Genomic DNA, 21439 nt, shown 5'->3' on the forward strand with positions numbered 1-21439 from the left:
TCACTTACCCATGAGAGAGCTGATATTTTGTACATTTAGACATGCAAGGAGCATGTAAATGCAGCCCCTAATTTACAGATCTGCCCTTCACATGTGTGCAGGTATTTGTACTCACATGCACACTGAATTTTCAACAAGCAGTTTGCAGTTCAGTACAAAAAGCAGAGAAGCAGAAGTTCCCAACAGTAAAGAGCTCTGCTACTGCTGTTCCTAGCCGGGTACTGACACATCAGCTCTGGACACACATTTCACCAACTCTGTCCTCTGTCTCCTCCACATCAGGCATCAGAAAGGACACAGTCAAAAAGCGTTCTTTTCTTAAAACTTCTTTAAAGAATGTATTATAAGGTTCTTTCTCAGTATTTTGAACTTGTCATACTGAGGGCTCCTAAATTAGGCAAAAAAAAAAAAGAAAGAAAATAGGGTGTTATGAAGAGGAAGGAATGTATTGCTCCCCCTCCACTTCCCCTTACCACAATGAAGAGCCCAGTGACCAGCAGCTGACACTTCGCAGCTCGAACCCATTGCTTCTGTCTCATGTTTGACACTTCTCCTTCTCCCTCTGCTGACACACTGACACTCTCTGGCCACTGAACCTCTCTGCACCATGTGACCAGAATCAGGGGTGGGGCTCATTCAGCAGGATGGCTCTCCTTGCATCTTGGGAAATGTAGTCAACTCAAAGCTGAGCATGTCTAAAGGAGCCATGCTGGTTACTACTGTGTCCCTGCTGACTTCATAGGCAGGCAAAAGGCTATTTGTGTATACCTGAAGCTCAAAGAAACAATTACAGCATTTTCCTTTTCAAGCAGCTATGCGTCTTTGACACACGTCTAACCATTACCCTCTTACCTCCTCCCCCCCAAAAACATGTACAATGTCTCTGCTCACCCCAAAAGCTCTCTGCATTTCTCTTTCTGAGTTTTAGTCATTCATTTATAAAGTAAAAGTTGAACACCTAATAGGATATATTGTTCCTAGTTTATAAACACAAGATATGCATTTCTGTATCTTTATAAAAGTAGCCTTCCCTGCACCCCCCAACACACACACAGAAAATAGGGATATACATTTACACCTGCTCTGAGGTATGTGCAAATGGTTTGGTTAGGTGAATGTGCAGATATGCATGTGTGCTCCCCTCCTCATGGTCAACCTAACATTCCAGGGGTAAACTAAATGAGACTACCATTGTGGTGGGGGTGGGGTTACTAAGAAATAAATGTGCTTGAGTTCGAGCAAATCCGAAAATGAAAGCACACATTAAATATAATTCTTCCAAATAAAAAAAATAAATGTGAAAAGCTCATATTTAAAGGTGCAGAAAACAGGCGCTGTTTGCTTTGTTTTCAGGTTTGCCTGGTACATGCACACAAGAGCTCAGCTTACTGCGAAACTATAAGTATTGCCATACTGGGGCAGACCAAAGGTCCATCGAGCCCAGCATTCTGTTTCCAACAGTGGTCAATCCAGGTTACAAGTACCTGGCAAGATCCCAAAACAGCACAATACATTTTTGCTGCTTATCCTAGAAATAAGAAGTGGATTTTCCCAAGTCCATCTTAATAATAGCTTATAGACTTTTCTTTTAGGAAGCTATCCAAACCTTTTTTTAAGCCCTGCTAAGCTAACTGCTTTTATCACATTCTCTAACAACGAATTCCAGAGTCTGTCTCTTATCACCTCACTGGTCCATCCTGTACAATCTCTCCTGCCATTGCTGATCTCATTCACTTGGAATACTCCTTTGCTTACTCCACCGGTTTATACAAGTCCCTAAAAGTGAAGATGTTTTGTATACTTCTATTTATGTGATTTTTTAAAAATATGTCATAGAATGATTGTTAATATTATTTAAAAAAAGCTCAAAAGATAAACAGTGATCAGGTTTGTGTTACTGTTTTAAATAATGGATAGAATAACTCACCTGCAAATTCATATTTTGTCCATTAGGTGTCAGTAAAAGATCAGATTTCCTTTCGATGTCCTGCCATATTCTTTTACTAACCATTCAGAATGAATGCACCTGATACCTCTTCATAGAGGCAAACTTGCCATTTAAATTCTAGGATTCAAGGACATGCTTTGGTGGTTCTCTTTTTTGAGGAAGATAATAGTGGTCCATATAAAATGCAGGACTACAGCTCCCAGAATGCTTTGTGTCACTAGAAAATGAGTTGCTTCTCTGTCTTCTGTGATGTAAGCTTCTACCAGCTCAGATTTCACACTTGTCTGTGTCTTGTACAGGGAACACAGAAAAGAAAGCTATCAGACAGAGATCTAACATTCCTTGACACTTAAAATCCTATCTAACAATATTAGTTGGTGAAGAAACAGGGTTAAATTTACAAAGATGTACTACAACATTAGCATGCATTAATGCAGTCACATGCATGTTGGTGATACTCTGGGACTAACTGGTTAAGTTATTAGTGAATAGCTGTTGAACAGGTGATTTAACTGGCCAGGAACCATTTCTGGCAAGTTAAATCACTTTAAATATTGATCCCAAACATTTCAAATAAATAAATTCACAATAACTTTGTGGTTTTCCCCATATTTTCCATCTTGAGTAGAGTGATGTGGTAATAAATAGAAATAAAACAAAACATAGAGAAGAAAATAAGATGATACCATTTTTATTTGACTAACAATACATTTTTTGATTTTTTTAATTCAAAAGCTAATCAAAAATGTATTGTTAGCTTGTTTTATTTCTATTTATTACCTTTAAAAGTGGGCTAACATGGCTACCACATCACTCAAGATGGAAGATGCCGCATATATTCCTATGGGCGTCTCTAGCATTTAGCGCATGCTAATCAGCATGCACTAAAAACACTAGTGCACCTTTGTAAAAGACTCCTTCAGTGCAGTGACAGCATTTGGCTAGGGATTATAAACCCCATCTTATTCTGGAACACAGGTAACATGAACCCTAAGCAATTTAAATGACTCGGAGAGGCTCCTGGCCATTTAAATCACAATTCTTTGGCACCCCGTCAATATTCAGCTGCATTTAACTGACTAGTGCTGCTGAATGTTTGTGGTTAGCGCCTGAGCTGATAACTTGTGGGCATTCCAGGGGCAGAGTTGACACTTATGTGGTCAAGGACTGATATTCAGCCCTTGACCACATAGGATAACCACTTAAATTGAGCCACCTTAATAGCAGTTCTATCTTTAGGTGGTTAAGGCTGAATATTATCTGCATACTTTTTAATGGCCCAACATATATTCAACTGGGACCCACATAAGCAGGGCCGAGCAGAAATTATGGAGGGGGCCACTGATTCCCCTCACCTGCATTTAAAATTTCTATTTCCCTTCTCAGAGAGGCCCCAGTGCAGCAGCTATCTTCACAAGCTGCATCTAGCTGTCCCAAAGCTTTCCCTCTTTGCCATGATCCGCCCAGGAGGAAACAGGAAATTGCGTCAGAGGGGGACAGTTTGCGGCAGAGAGGGAAAGCTTTGGGGCAGCTTGTGAGAATGGCTGCCATGCCATGGCCCCTCTGAGAAGGGAAAACATTTTTTAAAGAAGATCGCAAAGGGAGGAGAAGACAGACTGTTGTGGGAAGAAGGAGAAGAGATGTCTGGACTGTGGGGCCCCCTGGAGCTGTGGGGCTCAGGACAGATGACCTGTTTGCCTTCCCCCCTAACACCGGCCCTGCACATAAGACACTTATGCAGGTCCCGGCTGAATATTGGCTTGGACCTACCTAATTTGAAGCAGGTTCCCTCAGTCCTTCGATTCCCCTTCCCTCCCCTGCAATCCGGTTCCCATCCCTCCCATCCACGATGACAGAAAACTCCATACCAGGCCCCAGCCCACCCCTCCCCCATAGCCCCCCTGGGCCTACCTTGTATTTCTCTAGTGGACTAGGGAGTCCTACAAGCAGAAGCAATGCCCACTCATGCTTGACCATTGCAGCTCCTTTCTCAAAATGGCTGCCACTACCTCTAGCAGCAGCCTGATGGTACTGATGAGTATTGCGAGACTATTGCTAAAGATTACAGTGGCCATTTTGAGAAAGGAGCTGTGATGGGCAGGAGGAGTGGGGCTCACACCTGTACCAGAACATCAGGAATATGCAAGGTAGGCCTAGGAGTGCATAGGGGTGGGTCTGGAGCTTTGTGTTGTTAGGAATGGGAAGGAAGGGGAGATCCAGATTGCATGGAAGGGAAGGGGCACTAGATACCCAGATGCTGCTACCTGGAAGTTAACCGGGCACCTACCCATATTCAGACTAGTGCCCTGTTACTTGGCAGCTAAGGGTCGAACAGCCTTTTTCCATCCTAGCTTTACTTAACTAGTTAATGGTGTGAATATTTCCACTAACCGGCTAAGCACTGCCCACAGACCACCCTGGCACTAATTGGACAATGAAAGGGCAATTACAACTGATATCCAGTGGCACTGTTCAGTTAACTGCCACTGGATATCAGTGGACAGGTAGGATCAGGTGATTTAACCGGGCAGGAGGCTCTCCTGACCGGTTAAATCATTATGAATATCAGACTGATAGGATTGTGTGGCCCAGAGCTATACACACAGAGTCTGCCTGCCCTTTTACTACAGTTATATAAAAGACCAAAGCAGTAATTCACTCTGTTCTCAAAACTTTGACACTCTTCCGAACAGTGCTGGAAAGATACACCGGATCAGCATGGTAAAGGAACTCCCTAATGCTCAACACTGAGATGCAAATTTAGGCGAGCTCATAGTGTTGAGCATTAGGGAATTTGGCAGGTTCGTATCTGGGGTATGTGCTCTTGTTGTTTGCCAAACACAGATCTTGAGCGCATGCCCAGAATGTCAGAGAGGGAAGAAGGAGGAAGAGGTGCTGACCGAGCTCTCTGAACTTTGACTGCTGCTTTCTGCATGCACAAGCAGCATAGACTACAAACCTGAATCTCTCCTGTGCGTATTTATTCCTTTTGGCAATCAGCTATTATTTTTTGTTACACTTGTACCCCACGCTTTCCCACTCATGGCAGACTCAATGTGGCTTACATGGGGCAATGGAAGGTTAAGTGACTTGCCCAGAGTCACAAGGAGCTGCCTGTGCCTGAAGTGGGAATCGAACTCAGTTCCTCAGGACCAAAGTCCACCACCCTAACCACTAGGCCACTCCTCCTCACATTATAGGTGATATAACTACTTCATTTTAGTTTCTGTAAATTTATGGATCTTTCAGGTGAAAACCTTTTATTTGCGCTTGGGTCTGATTTAGAAGCCCACATCACCTTTTAGACTGGGTAATCTGTTGACTAGTCTTAGGGCAATGCATATGCTTTGCCAGAGTTTGATTCTGCAGGTGCCATCTACCAGAGTAATGCAGGGCAATGCTAGTTGAAGTTAGGGGTCTGCGAGCTTCTCCTGCTACCCTAACACCAGCTCTGAGCTGGGGTAGGGTTTGCAGTGGGAGGAGCACCGTTGTTTGGCCTGCTGTCCTATGTGCATTGGGGATGAATGACAAATCACCCCTTCAGTATGCATCTGCATGCTCATTGTATTCAGAGCCAGCAAGCTCATTGGTTCATGTGCTCGCTGGCTCTGAGCATTCGGTGCTAGCAAATGCGGGCATAGGGGCCTGAGAACAGCATTATAGATATGGACTCCTCCTTACAATAATATAAAGGGCAAGGTGTAGGCATTAATGGACAGTCTAAGATCAGAGATGCCCACAAAGACAGATTTGCTCATTCTTCCTGTAGGAACCAGTGCTGAAGTGCTACAAAATTCCAAGGGGAAGCGATTAATACAGAAGCACAAGCAGACCACCTGTTTGCAAAGTCCAATCTTCTCCTTTCTCTGATATCCTAAAATAGTGTTGATTTTTTTTAAATCTTATTTGTAAAACTCACATGTAAATGAGCCAATTGCACACACTGTCTACACTTAACGGATCAAAAGAACATTCGCCTTCACCAGCATTGTCACTGTGATTATCCGGAAACAAAAACCGCCCCAGCCAAACTCAACATTCCTAAGCAAGCATTGTACAGCCTGATTAATATGCATGTGCCAGACATATACATTCAGAGCTAAAATAAACTTTTAAACCCCATGCCCGTGTCCTTTCATGTCAAGAAGGGTGCAGGAAGGAAAGGGAGGGGGAAGGCAGCTTAAAATTCACACTGTAGCTTGAAAAATGAATGGAGGCAAAGTTTGCCAGTAGCAGTAGAGAAAGAAACAAAACCCACACAACACAAAACCTCCTAGCTTTTGTTTATTTATTTATTGTCATCAAGATTTGCTTTGGATACACCAACACGAGATAGGCGTTTTCAAATGAATTTAAATGAGCAAATTGGAGAAAGCAAAGGATGGTTCTAGGGCACCTAAAATTAGGGACGTGCATTTGTTTGAAAACAAAATTAAAAATGTAATAAACAAAATAAAAACAACATTTATTTTAGATTTTTTGTAATAACTTTGTTTTATTTCCTAATCAAGTCTATGGACCATTAAAAGTTTATGGGGAAACAGAAATACTCTGTGTTTACTTTTCACCCTACCACCATAGCTTGGAATCAGTAGGGGATGGAGAGAGAATCAATTTCTACCAGTTAGTTCCAGCTTCTCAAGGTAAAAAAATGAAAATGAAACTGTCATGGGCACCATTTTGCAGTCTACTTCTAAGAGAGCTTTTAAAGTGAATTTCCTATCTTTTGAAGAGAAAAAAAAAATAAATCCAGCTGTAGAAGGAAGAATATTCTGGATCCCTCAAAGTACTAAGGGGGTGGAGTTATTTATTTATTTTACACATTTATAGACTGCCTAAATCAAAGCGGTTTACAAATTTGTGAAAATCCCAGTAGAGGTGTTCCTTAGAAATTTGAAGGAAGTATACACATGGGTGTAGAGAGGTGCCCTGAGTCTTCCTTCCCTAAAGGGAGTCTAGTAAAGGTGTAGGAGGAGCTATAGTAGGCTACTCACCTCAGGGCCCAAGAAAGACCAAGGGAGAGTAGGCGAAGGGAAAGGTCCGGAGTGGGACCTGTTTCTCATAAAAGAGTAGAAAAGGGGTTTAAGCCAGAGCCTCAGCTAAATCCCAAGGCCCAGTGAGGTTGGTATTGAAAGTGATTTAATAGCTAGGAGAGGCTCTTATCTGTTTAAATTGCTTGTCTGGGGCTATCCAGGGATATGCAGTGACTCTTAACCAGACAGCGCTTTTGAATATCTCCTCTAACTACCTATGACAAAACCAGCTTGTTTCTGGGTGGAGTTAGGATGGAGTTGAATCCTAGCCAGTTAGCAGGATTTTCAGTCTGCTAATCAGCTGAGAAACCACATAAAGTTAGGCCAGAAAAAAAGACTGTCCTAACTTTATACAGGTAAGTCAACTGGGCACTGCTCTAAATATCAGCTAGTGCCTGGTTAATTTCTGGGTCCTGGCCTGAAATGCTGCCATACCCCTCTCTCTCTCACACAACCCCGCCAGAACATCCAGAAACACCCCTTCTTATCCCCCTCCCTTCCTCCCTCCATCCGTTCTGGGATGCAAAGCAAGACCCTCTCCCTTCTACTCCTTTGAATGCTACGCAAGACTTTCCTTCCAATGCCTGCTCTCTCTCTCCCCCCCTCCGGAAGCTCAGCAAGACCCCCCACTGGATCCCCCCCCCCCCCACTGGTCATGGGCTTACGTACCCATTTCCTTGGTGGTCCAGTGGGGAAATAGGCAGGAGCCAGTGGTGTAAGGGCGGGGCAGTCCACTCCAGGTGCATGCTGCTGGAGGGGTGCAGGGAGCAGCTGTGCGGCTATCGGCTCTGCCAGTTCCCTGCTCCCTCTGTTACTTCCTGTTCCGGGGCAGAGGGAGCAGGGAACTAGCGGAGCTGACAGCCGCACGGCTGCTCCCAGCACCCCAGGAGGTAAGAACAATGCACCCTGAGGTTGTTCTGCAGGTGATGTGCTGGGGGGGGGGGGGGACGACAATGCTGCACTCGGGGGTGTCATGCTGCACCCGGGGAGGGGGATGATGCTGCACCTGGGGGACAGGGGGGGGTGGTATGCAGCGGCAATCCACCCTGGGTGGCAGCTTACCAAGGAACACCACTGGCAGTAACAATGCTCACTTGATCTTGCCCATTACAGCTGCCTCTCCAAAATGGCTGCCACGACCTCTGCTCTACAGCGGTACATCAAATTTTAATAAACCTGAAACCTGATACTTCAAAAGAAGAGACTTACCTGATGCAGAGTGAGCAGGATAGGAGGTATGGTATGGGTCATGCATTTCATATACTGGCTTTCTGTGGTACAACCAAAGTGGTTGAAAAAGTGGGGTAGAAATGTACTATAAATAAATAAATATACAGATACTCTCTCTTTTCCTAGTGGGCTCACAGTCTAAGCTTTCTGTACCTGGGGCAATGGAGAGTTAAGTGACTTGCCCAGGCTCACAAAGAGCCACAGTGGGAATCAAACATGGTTTTTCTGGTTCTCAGCCCGCTGCACTAATTATTAGGCTATTTCAAGCCCTATGTTCTAAAGCATTGAGAATATAAGAAGGGGAACGAGGCAGACAGAAGTCCTTATGAACTGAGAGGCACTTTCAAAAGAGCAGAGAGAACAATAGAGTGCCAAACCTGTCCAAAAGAGGAGAGAGAGAACTGAGAGAGGCAAGAGAACAAAGCGAACAAGACCAAGGGACATTAGTACTGTGAGCAAACTTGATATTTTTCCTCATCATATTCCTTTATTTTTAAGGACAGTGTGGTCCTTTTACTAAATTGCGGTAAGTTTTTGCAAGTACTGCATGTGAGGTATAAAACTAGTATGTGGCAGTTTTGAATGCTATATGGTAACTGTTGGGGGCGTGTTCAGCATTCCCCCTACAGTTTCCACACAGAGACGTTCCCAACTGCACAATTATGTCAAATGCAATTAAGGGCAGATGCTCAAAACTCTGGCTCTATTCCAAACAGCGCAGAGAAATACCATCCAGTCCGTGCTGCAAAAGAGCTCCCTAATGTTCAGCACTAATGACATGCAAATTTAGGCACAATGTCAGTGCTGAACATCAGGGAGTTGTTTCCAGTTCTGTGGGAGAATTGTGCCTGGGCTTTTCTCCAGCCCAGACCTGTCAAACCTAAAGCCCTGATGGTCTGGTAGACCCCTAGATCCCCCACCCCACCAAACACAAGGGTCTTGAGATCCAATGGAGCCCCAGAACCCTAACTCCCCAAACACATACCCCCCCCCCCACTGGAATACATATAACCCTGGTGGTCCAGTGGGACCCTTGCCAGGCCTGGGCCTGACCTGACCCCCCCCCCCTCCTCAAAGCTAGCCCTGGTGGACTAGCATAATTCCCCCCAAATCCCCTCGTATCTTCAAAGAGAAGGAGCCTTGCCCAGTGCATCATGGGATGCGCTGGGTGGGGCTTAACTACCATATAAAGGCAGGGTGTCACTATTTTGTTTGGCACACCATTTAATTTGACACGATTCCCACTTTCTTGCTTTAGCCCAACACAACTGCAGCTAAGTCAGATCTCTTTTTTTGTGCCGGTACGCAACGGTACGGCGTACCGGCACCTTTTTTTTTTGCTCCCCCCGCCCCGTGACGGACGCAGTGCCAGCCCCCATTTCCGGCCGCTGCTGCTTCTCCTGTTGAGCAGCAGCGGCCGCTACATAAAGAAAAAAAAAAAAACTTCAAACCTGGCTGAAACGCGGCACCCCGGCACTATAGACAGCCATTAGGCATTGGCTGTTGCCCCGCAGCCGCTCCTCCTCTTGCCTCTACATCACTGCACTCCTCCGGGGTCTTCCTCCAGGGGCAGTGACGTAGAGGCAAGAGGAGGAGCGGCTGCGGGGCAACAGCCAATGCCTAATGGCTGTCTATAGTGCCGGGGTGCCGCGTTTCAGCCAGGTTTCAAATTTTTTTTTTAATCTTCTTTTTCTTTGTGTAGCGGCTGCTGCTGCTCAACAGGAGAAGCAGCAGCGGCCGGAAATAGGGGCTGGTGCCGCGTGCGTCGCGACTTCGTGCCGTTCGCGGGAAACTTGGCAGGGAGAGGGAAACCAACAGAGGGAAGGATTGGGGAGAGAGAGAAAGAGGGAAACCAACAGAGGGAAGGATTGGGGAGAGAGAGAGGGAAAACAACAGAGGGAAGGATTGGGGAGAGAGAGAGAGAAAGAAAGAGGGAAAACAATAGAGGGAAGGATTGGGGAGAGAGAGGGAAAACAGATGGAAGGATAGGGAGAGAGAGGGAAAAACAGATGGAAGGATGGGGAGAGAGAGGGAAAAACAGATGGAAGGATTGGGGAGAGAGGGGAAAACAGATGGAAGGATGGGGAGAGAGAGAAAGAGGGAAAACAACAGAGGGAAGGATTGGGGAGAGAGAGAAAGAGGGAAAACAACAGAGGGAAGGATTGGGGAGAGAGAGGGAAAACAGATGGAAGGATGGGGAGAGAGAGGGAAAAACAGATGGAAGGATGGGGAGAAAGAGGGAAAAACAGATGGAAGGATTGGGGAGAGAGGGGAAAAACAGATGGAAGGATTGGGGAGACAGGGGAAAACAGATGGAAGGATGGGGAGAGAGAGAAAGAGGGAAAACAACAGAGGGAAGGATTGGGGAGAGAGAGAAAGAGGGAAAACAACAGAGGGAAGGATTGGGGAGAGAGAGGGGAAAACAGATGGAAGGATGGGGAGAGAGAGGGAAAAACAGATGGAAGGATTGGGGAGAGGGGAAAAACAGATGGAAGGATGGGGAGAGAGAGGGAAAACAGATGGAAGGATGGGGAGAGAGAGGGGGAAAAACAGATGGAAGGATGGGGAGAGAGAGAGAGAGAGAGGGAAAAACAGATGGAAGGATGGGGAGAGAGAGGGAAAACGGAAGGATAGGGAGAGAAAGAGGGAAGACGCTGGATGGAAGAATGCAGAAAGAAATAGGGGAGACACTGGAAGGATGGGGAAAGAAAGCAGAGCTGCTGGATGGAAAAGGGGAATAGAGAAAGACTGGAGAATAAGAAGAAGGGGCATGGGGAGAACAAGGGTGAGGAAAAGATGAAAAGCCACAGGTAGATGAAGGAAATTAAAGAATGGATAGTAAGAATGAATTAAATCTGGATAGAGAGAGAGCCTGAAAAATATTGAAGAAAGCAAAGAAAAAGGAGACAAAAAATGACAAATGGCAAAGAAGAGTTAAGCGAAAACAAAGGAAAGGAGAATCACAGACTGGGACCAATATGGAAAGAAAAACAGTCACCAGACAACAAAGGTAGAAAAAAAATCATTTTATTTTCATTTTAGTGTTTGTAATATGTCCAATTTGAGAATTTACATTGGCTGTCTTATTTTGCACTGGGTATACTACTACTACTACTTGGCAAATCACGTTATTTTTTTCTCCTATAGTACTGTAATATTTTCAATGATGTCTGTTTATATGCACCATGGCTGGTATAGGGGGTGTGGTTAATGTGGGTGTGGCTATCATAGGGGTGGAGCCATATGTGGTGACCCCGCCCATAATGAGTACCGGCACCTTTTTTTCTACAAAAAAAGCACTGCTTAGAACAATCATATTTCAAGTCAGTACTTCCACATATATGCCATATATGTCATGGTATCATGAGTGTCATGCCTGGATTTTACTAAGGGGCTCATTTTTGAAAGAGAAAAATGTCCAAAAAGTGTCATAAAGCAACATTTCGACGATTTTCTTAAAACATCCAAATCAGTATTTTTGAAACCTATTTTGCAGATATTTATTTATGCAATTCGTCTGCAGTGCATCCAAAGCACAAGAGGATGTGTCAGGGGTGTTTTGAAGGTGGGATTATGGCATGACTAACACTTGGACATTTTACAGCTATAATGGAACAAAGTAAAAACGTCCAGGACTAAAACCAAGACATTTTGATCTAGACCTGTTTTCAGGCCCTGAGAATCTGAAGAATAGGATGATCCTCCACATACCGCCAAGGACACTAAGGTCCTCCCAAGGACTTTCACTAACCACACCCTCTACAAAAGACATTACACCATGTGATACCTGCAAGCAAGCCTTCTCTAGAGTAGCCCCCACACTCTGGAATGCATTGCCTGAAAGGCTCCGCTTAACACAAGACTATCTCTACTTCAGGAAGCAGGTGAAAGCTTGACATTTCAACCAGGCCTTTAATGGAAGAAATAACTTACTTGTTAGTCTCACTCACACACACGAGTGACTCGGGCTGCACATACTGCAGCAGGACATGTTTATCCACTCCTACGCTAGCTGAGATAATATTTAACCATCTCTCTGACCTCATGTACAACAAATCAGTCACCTTACTTTCTAACTTATCTATCTATATGTTACAACTTTGCCTTACCCTTCACTATCAATTATAATGTTCTATTATGTATTGTGTTGACATTGCAAGTAGTATACAATGCCATACTTTGTATTGTTAGTTGAATATTTTTACTGCTTTAATTGCCTATTGCTCATGTTTGGTCTATTGTAGTGGTGTACAGTTGGGGACAGTGGGTTTTGGGTGGTTCAGGGGACAAGATAAGGGAGCAAAGGTGAGATGTGTACCTGGAAGCAATTTTATGAAGTGCACAGAAGTGCCCTCTAGGGTGCCCCATTGCTCTCCTGGGATGTCTGGGGGACCTTTCTACTAAAAATGCTGGCTCCTCTTACATCTCAATGGCATGAATCTTTATGTTTTGCACTTATTTGTTATTATTTTTTTTTTCAAAAATGGACCATAAAACAAAATGTCCAAAGCACAAAACCTTGTTCAAAACAGTATTTTCAAAAAAAAAGGATAGACCTTTTTTTCGAAAATGATCTTCTTTCTTATTTGACGTTTGGACGTTTTGTGCAAAATGTCCAAAATCGGACTTAGATGTTATATCGAAAATGCCCCTCTATGACTTATCACAAATAAAATATCCCTCTAAAGCCATTCTTAAAAGAAAATGGTACTTTGGTGATAGTCTTTAGGCTGTTGTTACATGTTTGCAGTTATCAATGTACCAAAAACTGAGTACTAGAGATGAAGCATGCAAGTCTAACTACTTCGCTTAGGTGTCTTTGTTTTTATCTTTACATCGGAAGCCCTCTCTTGATGCACAGCGTTAGTTTTTGCCAGTATACAAAGTTCAGAGAGGCAACACACCTTCCCCCACCCACATCAACTCCTTTGAGTAGACACTTTCTTATCAAAAACACCAGTCACTCAGGATTGCCAACTCTGCGGGTTTCCTGTGGAATTGGGCACTTTTTAAAGTTGGCTGTGGGCACTTTTCCACAGTCACGGATTGCGACGTTTAAAGTGGGTTTTGGGTGTCCAAGCTGGCTCTATCTGTAGTGCTCACCCTATTGGTCAACTTTGGAGCCAGAATGAGACGGTGCATCTCAAGCCTCATTCTGGCTCCAAATTTGACCAATAGGAGGTTGAGGTGGATGATGAGGTCATCAGCTGATGACTCATCATGCTGGACTCTGGAGTGAGCGAGGCAGGCACAGCAGCATGTTGTGGAGGTCTGAAGAGAGTGAGCAGCACTTGTTGGAGCAAGGAGGAGTCGGACAGAGGCTGAGCAGCACATAAGTGAGGCAGTGATTACATCTCAAGTCATGCCCAAAAAATAGCTATGCGAGAGGTGGTGGGGAGAGGGGACACCTATTTTATAGCTGGTAAGAACTCACATGCTAATCCTGTGCTAATTAGTTAGTGCATGTTCATGCAGCTGCTCTAACTCATTAGCGCAGAAACGCCCACTCACCATTCCCCAGACATACTCTCTGCAGAAAAATTAAAAATATTTTTTAGCGCCCGGTTTGCACACGCAGATTAGGAACTTTTTGCAAGATGCCTGAACATCCTGTGGTAAACCCTTTTAGGCTGTGCTAGTGCTCACCACAGCTTAGTAAAAGATCCCCTATTTTTGTTTGGTATGCAAGGGAAAAAGTGGTGGAGGAGATTGTGAAGTTATAGCCAGAGACATCAAACTTACCATATATATCTGCCTCTGGAATCACCCTCAACCCCACCAACTGGAGGCACTGGCTATACAGAGAAAGAATACTGTTACTGCATCAGTGCACTGAACTGAGTGTTATAGTGCTGCTTTGTGCACAGGGCAATTTGGAATCAATTTGTAGGTATTTTGCATGTAAAACAGCATTTTACATTGACTAACGCTTTTATGATGTTGATTTTATTCATTTAGTATAATGATTTTATTTCACATCAATACATGTTGCTTATATTTGATTTGGTGTATTTATGTATTGCTTACAGATCCCTGAGGCAGCCTTTCTCAAGCCGAAACACGGTCCTGTGTCAGGTCCTTTTTGCTTTCTAATAAATTACATCCTTGAAAACTCACCAATTGTACATGTTATTAAGTGTTGGATCCCCTCCGAAGGGACACCACCTTGTAGTGGTGGAGGGGCTTCTGTGTTTCAATGACTCAGAGGGCTATGCTGAAGGGTTACCCATATCAGACAGGCCTCTGAGGAGAAACCAGACAAAGAGTGTCCCAAACTAGGGAGAGTGGAAAGATGGTGACCTGAAGCTCGTACGCTCAACAGCCCAGCTGTCCTCTGAAGTTCTGTTTTTGTTTACTTGAAATTTCCTCTCTGCATTTGCAGTTACCTTAACTGAGAGGAAGGGGACAAGGGGGGGGTCAGCCGCCGATGACCAGCGTTTTGTCCCCTGTGCAGCAAGTGTGGGACCGCTGTGCGACGAGCTGCCGACAGATGACTGGGTTGATGAGTCCTTTGATTAGCGCCGGCAAAGGAGTGTCGATGCTCTTGGACCTGGAAACAACTTCATTGCTCCCGAGTCATTTAACCACCATGTCCAAAGGAGTGGAGGAGTGAGTTAGGAGTGTATGCTGAAACGGAAGTCATTTACAGCTGAACCCATGTCGGCAGTGCCACTCCTAAACCCGTAAGAGCTATCAGCTTGGAGTTTTTGGCTCCCGTGGAGGTTACATTGAATATCATCTGGAAGGCGCTCCAGGACCTAACGGTGGTAGTAAATAATTTTGCTTCAGATATAATCTTATTAGTGAGCCATATGGATAATCGAATCAAATCCTTTGAGAATGAAAAATTGATATAGCAAAAGAAATTCTACAAGAGTAGGAAACGGTTAAGATTTTGAAAATGATAATAGACCAGAAAATTTTGAACAAAATGAATATTATTACAGATGATTAATATCGAGATTGTTGTTTTCCCAGAGTTCCGGGTATGACTCCTAAAGTTTTTTCCTCTGAAATGATTCCTCTTAGTATATTAATTCAAAAGGAGTGAAGCCTGTGAAACTGGGATTACCTTAATCAGTGGAAATTGGATTAGAGATTCAAGTGTTTGTATTGTTAAATAATTTCTGGTTTTAAAAGAGAAAAAAAAGAAATCAGGTATATTATTTCCACTAATATTGGACAATAAGTATGCTTCCAACGATTAATTGACTATACACAGTCTTGGGTTTGAAGAAGCCAACCAGACGATCAATGTGGAATAATGATTCAGATAAATAATAACTGATAATCAGGTTAACACCACGTTTTCTTTGTTTACTGTTGTTTAATTGATCTCCTTGTCTTGTTTCACTCTCCCTATTTATTTTGTGGTCTAAGAAAGAGAAAGATTATATATAATCCATTTATCTAGTTGAGATTGTTTTCCTCTAATATTGTATTAATGTACAGTCATCTCTGTATTACTGTTTGCAAGTGACCCTTGTAAAATGAAAAATTATAAATAAATGATTTAAAAAAAAAAAGTGTTGGATGACTCATCTATTTTGCCTTACTGTTGCCTGGAGTATACACAGGTAAAGAGACAAGCTAACAGCCTTTTAGTACCTATTTTATGCAGAACAAGCATGGACATTCCTAGGAGTGGAGTTGGTGTAGGGTTGTGACAATTATTTGATCAATTTTACCTCTCTGTGCAGAGTCCAGAGGTTAAAACCATTTCTGAAACGGTCAGTCCTCATGGGCAAAAAGGTAATTCTCCAGCACTGGATAGGAGCGGAACCACCTACCCTTCAGCAGTGGCGGGCTAGGATGATACATTTATGTGCGTTGGAGCGCCGGGGGGTCAGAGACCTAGCCTTGAACACGGGGGAAGCATATTGTCAGAGGTGGTCACCATTTTGGGACTCGTTAACCCCAGTAGCACGCAGTAGAATCTTGAATTCATAAGGGTATATCATGGAGCACGGGGGAGGGGGGATGAGGGGAGGGTTAAGGGGAGGTGGCGTTCTGTTGGTTCTACGTATGTACAAGGTAGAGGTGTGGTGGGTGTGCCGAGGGCTATAAGAGTCAAGGTCCTTGGTGCTCCGATTTGTACAACATGCCTCTGTGTCTCATGTTCTTGCCTTTGGTTCTGTTTATTATTTGGGAAATTTCAATAAAAAGATTCAAACATAAGGGAGTAAAGGGAGTTAAAGATTAAACAAAAGGTATTCCTTTTCTCTTTTACTTATTGATCTAGACCAAGAGGCTATTACATGGAAAGTTTGTATTGTTTTATACTTGATTCCATCAATTAAAATTGCGACAAATAAAAATGTTCACACATAAAAAGTTTTAAGGAGGGGAGGGGGCAGGGGGGAGAAAACGAAAAAAGTGATTGACGATGTTGGGTATGTTGTTGGAATGTCGATTTTGTAGACTGAGCCATGTTGTATGAATAAGTCAAGCTGATTTGTATTATACATATCGTCAATAAAACAGTTTAAACATAAAATAAATGCAAATATATGTAAACTTGGCTGGGACTTTTTCATGAGCCTCACAGGCAGTCAAGAGCCTCAGAGGCAGTGTAAATGTGTGTAGCTACTTCCTGGGGGGGGGGGGGGGGGGGGGGGGGAGGGGGGATTTATAAAGGCAATTAAAGGTGCATATGTTCTATTTATAAAGTGCCCACTAATCAAATAGAACATAATATTCTTAACGATATTTTCAGACATTTCTTTAAAGCAGTGCTTCTCAACTCTCTCCTGGAGGCACACCTAGCTGGGTGGGCTTTCAGGATTACCACAATGAATATGTATGAGATAAATCTGCATATGTTAGATACCCATAGTATGTGAAAGCTAGAAAGATTCTTGGGTGCATAGGGAGAGGAATGGCCGGTAGGAAAAAGGAGGTGGTGGTGCCCCTGTATGAGACCTCTTTTAGAATATTGTATACAATCCTGGAGACCACACCTTCAAAAAGGTATAAAAGGATGGAGTCAGTGGTCTTCATCATGAAGTGTATAGGACTTGGGGAAAATCCACTGTTTATTTCTAGGATAAGCAGCATAAAATGTATTGTACTGATTTGGGATCTTGCCAGGTACTTGTGACCTGGATTGGCCACTGTTGGAAACAGGATGCTGGGCTTGAAGGACCTTCAGTCTGTCCCAGTATGGCAATACTTATGTACTTAATAATGAGAACCTAGTAACACAATAAATGACCACAGATAAAGACCGACATGGTCCATCCAGTCTACCCAACAAAGTGTCCAGAGGTGTACATGCCAGTCTGTGCAGGTTATACTCCTGCATGATGAAATACAGACAAAGCAATTTGAAATTCTAGCCACATAATATTTGATACAGTCTTGGAAGAGTGGTTTTATAATTTTGGTGGTAGCATAGTGATATTCATTGTCAATACTTGATCAAACCAACAATCCAATAACATTGCAAACTGATAACATTCTACTGCCTGTCAACTGTGAACACTATTTTGCTTTGTGCTTTTGGAACTTAAAGATTGGGGTTTAAAGGAGGAATTGTAGGTTAGTGATAGGCAAAATAAAAATATAAAAAGCAAATTTTATCAACTAATCTCCATAGTCTTTTCCACTTAGTTTTAAAAACTTTGTACCACAGCATTAACAGATAGAATCTAGCAGGCACTACAGGATCTAGTTTAGTCTTCCTACCTACCACTAGAACAACTCTTCATTTATAGTCAGTTATTGTAATTAGGGTAACAAGCAAGGAGTGCTCTTACAGAGTTTTAAATACATTTCATTACCATCTAAGAAGGAAACACTAAATAAATCATACAATATACTATATAAACTAAAATACACTTTTATATTAGGCTAATATCCTTAATACTCTAGCAAGTTTTAAATTATTGAAAAACTCAAAAACACTAAGATGGAGTCAGTATTTCAGCAGCGAGAGGGATGCTATCCAGTCTTTTGCATTGAGTGTTGTCAGCAATCGTTGTCTAGGGTTGGTCTCAGGTCCAGTTCGCAGAGGCAGTGGGTTCTCAAAGAATATACAGTCCATATGGGTTTAGATATATATAAAGTATATTATATTTTTGCAGATATATATAGGCTTACAGCGCTTGGTACAGGTAAAAGGGTACAAGGCTGTCTCTGGGTGTGTGTTTAGAGTAAGAGAAAGAAAGGATAGGGCAGGGCCGGTCTTAGGCCGAGGCGACCGAGGCGGCCGCATAGGGCCCCGAGCTTAGGGGGGCCCCGCGCGGCGCCTCAGTCAGCCTCTTCCCAGGGCTGGCGGCGATCCGACGACACGCTATTCTGCCCGCCCTGGCGCCCTCTTCTCCCCCCCAACCAACAAGATTCCTTTTTCTTTTAAATTTACCCGCCTCCATCGCCGACTCGCTGGAATCTGACTGGACACTGGACAGCACAGCAGGCATCGTCGCTGAAAGCGCTCCTCCCCTCCCAAGTGCACCCGACGTCTCTAGCAGAATGGAGAAGCGGGACACTGAGAATGAACGAATCAGGAAGCTTCTCCATTCTGCTAGAGACGTCGGGTGCACTTGGGAGGGGAGGAGTGCTTTCAGCGACGATACCTGCTGTGCTGTCCAGTCAGATTCCAGCGAGTCAGTGACGGAGGCGGGTAAATTTAAAAGAAAAAGGATGCTTGTTGGTTGGGGGGGGGGGGGGGAGAAGAGGGCGCCAGGGCGGGCAGGCAGTTGAACATGGGAGCGGGAGGGCAAGGGAGAGAGGGCCTGGACATCGATGGCAGGGCTCAGGGAGAGAGGGGGATTGCTGGATAGGGATGAATGGAGGGAGCAGGGGACAGAGAAGCATGGGAGGGCAGGGCTCAGGGAGAGAGGGGAATTGCTGGATAGGGATGAATGGAGGGGGCAGGGGACAGAGGAGCATGGATGGGAGGGCAGGGCTCAGGGAGAGGGGAATTGCTGGATATAGGGATGATGAATGGAGGGGGCAGGGGACAGAGAGGAGCATGGATGGGAGGAGGGCAGGGCTCAGGGAGAGAGGGGAATTGCTGGATAGGGATGAATGGAGGGGACAGAGGAGCATGGGAGGGCAGGCCTCAGGGAGATAGGGGAATTGCTGGATAGGGATGAATGGAGGGGGCAGGGGACAGAGGAGCATGGATGGGAGGGCAGGGCTCAGGGAGAGAGGGGAATTGCTGGATAGGGATGAATGGAGGGGGCAGGGGACAGAGGAGCATGGGAGGGCAGGGCTCAGGGAGATAGGGGAATTGCTGGATAGGGATGAATGGAGGGGGCAGGGGACAGAGGAGCATGGCAGGGCAGGGCTCAGGGAGAGAGAGGGGAATTGCTGGACATGGAGGGCAGGGGAGAGAGGAGAAATGTTGGGCACGAATGGGGGGAAGGAAAGACTAAGGAAGGAGATGCACATGGATGGAGGGGAAGGGATAGAGGAGAAATGCTGGACATGGATATAGGGAAGGGGAGGAAAGTAGATGCACATGGAAGGAGGGGAGTGAGGAGAAATGCTGGATATGCATGGAGGGGAATTGCTGAATTTAAGGGCTGCATTGGAACACTGAAGGCAGATGCTGAAACCGAGAAAGGATAGGGACAGGGCTACAGATGGTAGACAGGACACATAAGGACACAGGAGGATGGTGGACATGGTGAGAGAAAAAATATCAAATGGAAAGAAGACACTGCATAAAACAGAAGACACTGGGACCAAAGCGAATAGAAAAACCAAATGATCAGACAACAAAGGTAGAAAAAAGTATTTTATTCAGAATTTATTAATTGGAATATGTCAGCTTTTGGAAATGTGCATCTGTGATATTTTGCATGTAAGTTTCAATTTTTCTAGTATTGCTGCATGCTGAGTCTGACGAGGTAACTTTCCAGTTCAGTATTTTGCCTTCATATCTGTTGTGTCATGTGTTTTTCATGTGTGATCAAGGTGCAGTACCCTGCTAGCGTGTAGCATTTGCAGCCCTTTTTGTCTTGTTTTTTTTACGAGGTAGTGTATTGGTGTTTTAGAGCCTGGTGTAATTACAGTTCTGCCTTTCCATGCATAAGGTTGTGCTCGTCCTGTCCTTGGAATTAATGCTGTTATGGTTTGGTAAGGTTATGAGTTTGTTTTTGCACAAGTTTGTGTATAGTGTTTTGCAGTGGAGAGATTGTGTGTCCGCACCTCTGACCTCCCCCCCCCCCCCCCCCCGGGGTTATGAGAATTGGAACTACTAATTGTAGTGGACTTGAACTGAATAATTTCTGGGGAGGGGGCGTTTCATGATAGCATTGTGCTTATTATTTCAATCAGTTTTTCTGTATAAGTTTAGTTTCATTTGTCTTTATTTGAAATTTCATAAATAAAAATTTTTCTAAAAATTGAATAATATTATCAATGGGATGGAGCTGGGGCGGGGCTAGGATGGGGCCTCACCAAATTGGTCTGCATAGGGCCCCGCACTTGCTAAGACCGGCCCTGGGATAGGGTGTTGGTTCAGAGGAGGAGAGAAGCCTTGGAATAGGGCTGTCTGAGAATGGGGGGGGAGGGGGAGCAGAGCCAGGTGCTCTGGTGACTAAAGATGGAGGTGTGCAGAGAAAAAAAAAGAAGAAACAAAGGCAGCCCAGCAGAGTCCTGTGCACTCTGCTGCAGGGAGAAAGAAAGAGAGAGAGGTAGTGCCCTGGACACAGAGAAGAGCCCTGCACAGAGAGAGAAGCAGTAGACCCCAAGCAGAGCTCTGTGCTCTGCTGTACAAAGACAGCCCCCAAGTAGTGTCCTGAGCTCTGCTTTATACCTAATAAGAACTGAGAGGGAACAGGAGCAGAAAGAGATCAAATAACTTCTCTCCTTCCCAGTTATTTCCTTTACAGAACTCCAGATTACTTTTTGAAGTCAGGAAAGCTTCTCTGAAGTCAGGAAGAAAGGTGACAAATTTCATAGGTTGTACCTCTTTGAAATCCCTAGTGATGGAGCCTCTATGTCTGGCCTTGGTTGCTCTGAAGCCCTGCTCCCAGATGGAACAAAAGGTATGTTAATCAAGAGTAATTGAGAAACCAAAGGGCTATCAGGCCTTTGACCACCATTTGGTGCCATCCTCAGTGCTTCCTGAGGGAGGGGGAGAGTTCTCAGAGGTCAGAAGCTGGTCTACTATTAATCTAAGTATGTCAAGCTGGTTTCATATTAATATAAGTATGTCCAACAATAATTTTGACCTCCCACAATCCTGACAAGTGTCACAAGTATGATTATCTCC

General features: G+C 44.3%; 1 protein-coding gene across 1 annotated transcript in view; it reads right to left on the minus strand.

Annotated features, from left to right (window-relative positions):
• Nucleotides 1–21439, minus strand: part of TSPAN32 (tetraspanin 32) — a 133016-nt gene that overhangs the window by 88048 nt on the left and 23529 nt on the right. The window contains exon 2 of the mRNA XM_030201214.1: nucleotides 1928–2238. Within this exon, the coding sequence (XP_030057074.1) occupies nucleotides 1928–2011 (84 nt within the window). The 5' untranslated portion in view covers nucleotides 2012–2238. The remainder of the gene's footprint in view (nucleotides 1–1927; nucleotides 2239–21439) is intronic.

This window comes from Microcaecilia unicolor, chromosome 4, assembly GCF_901765095.1.
Source record: "Microcaecilia unicolor chromosome 4, aMicUni1.1, whole genome shotgun sequence".
NCBI classification, from domain to species: Eukaryota; Metazoa; Chordata; class Amphibia; order Gymnophiona; family Siphonopidae; genus Microcaecilia; species Microcaecilia unicolor.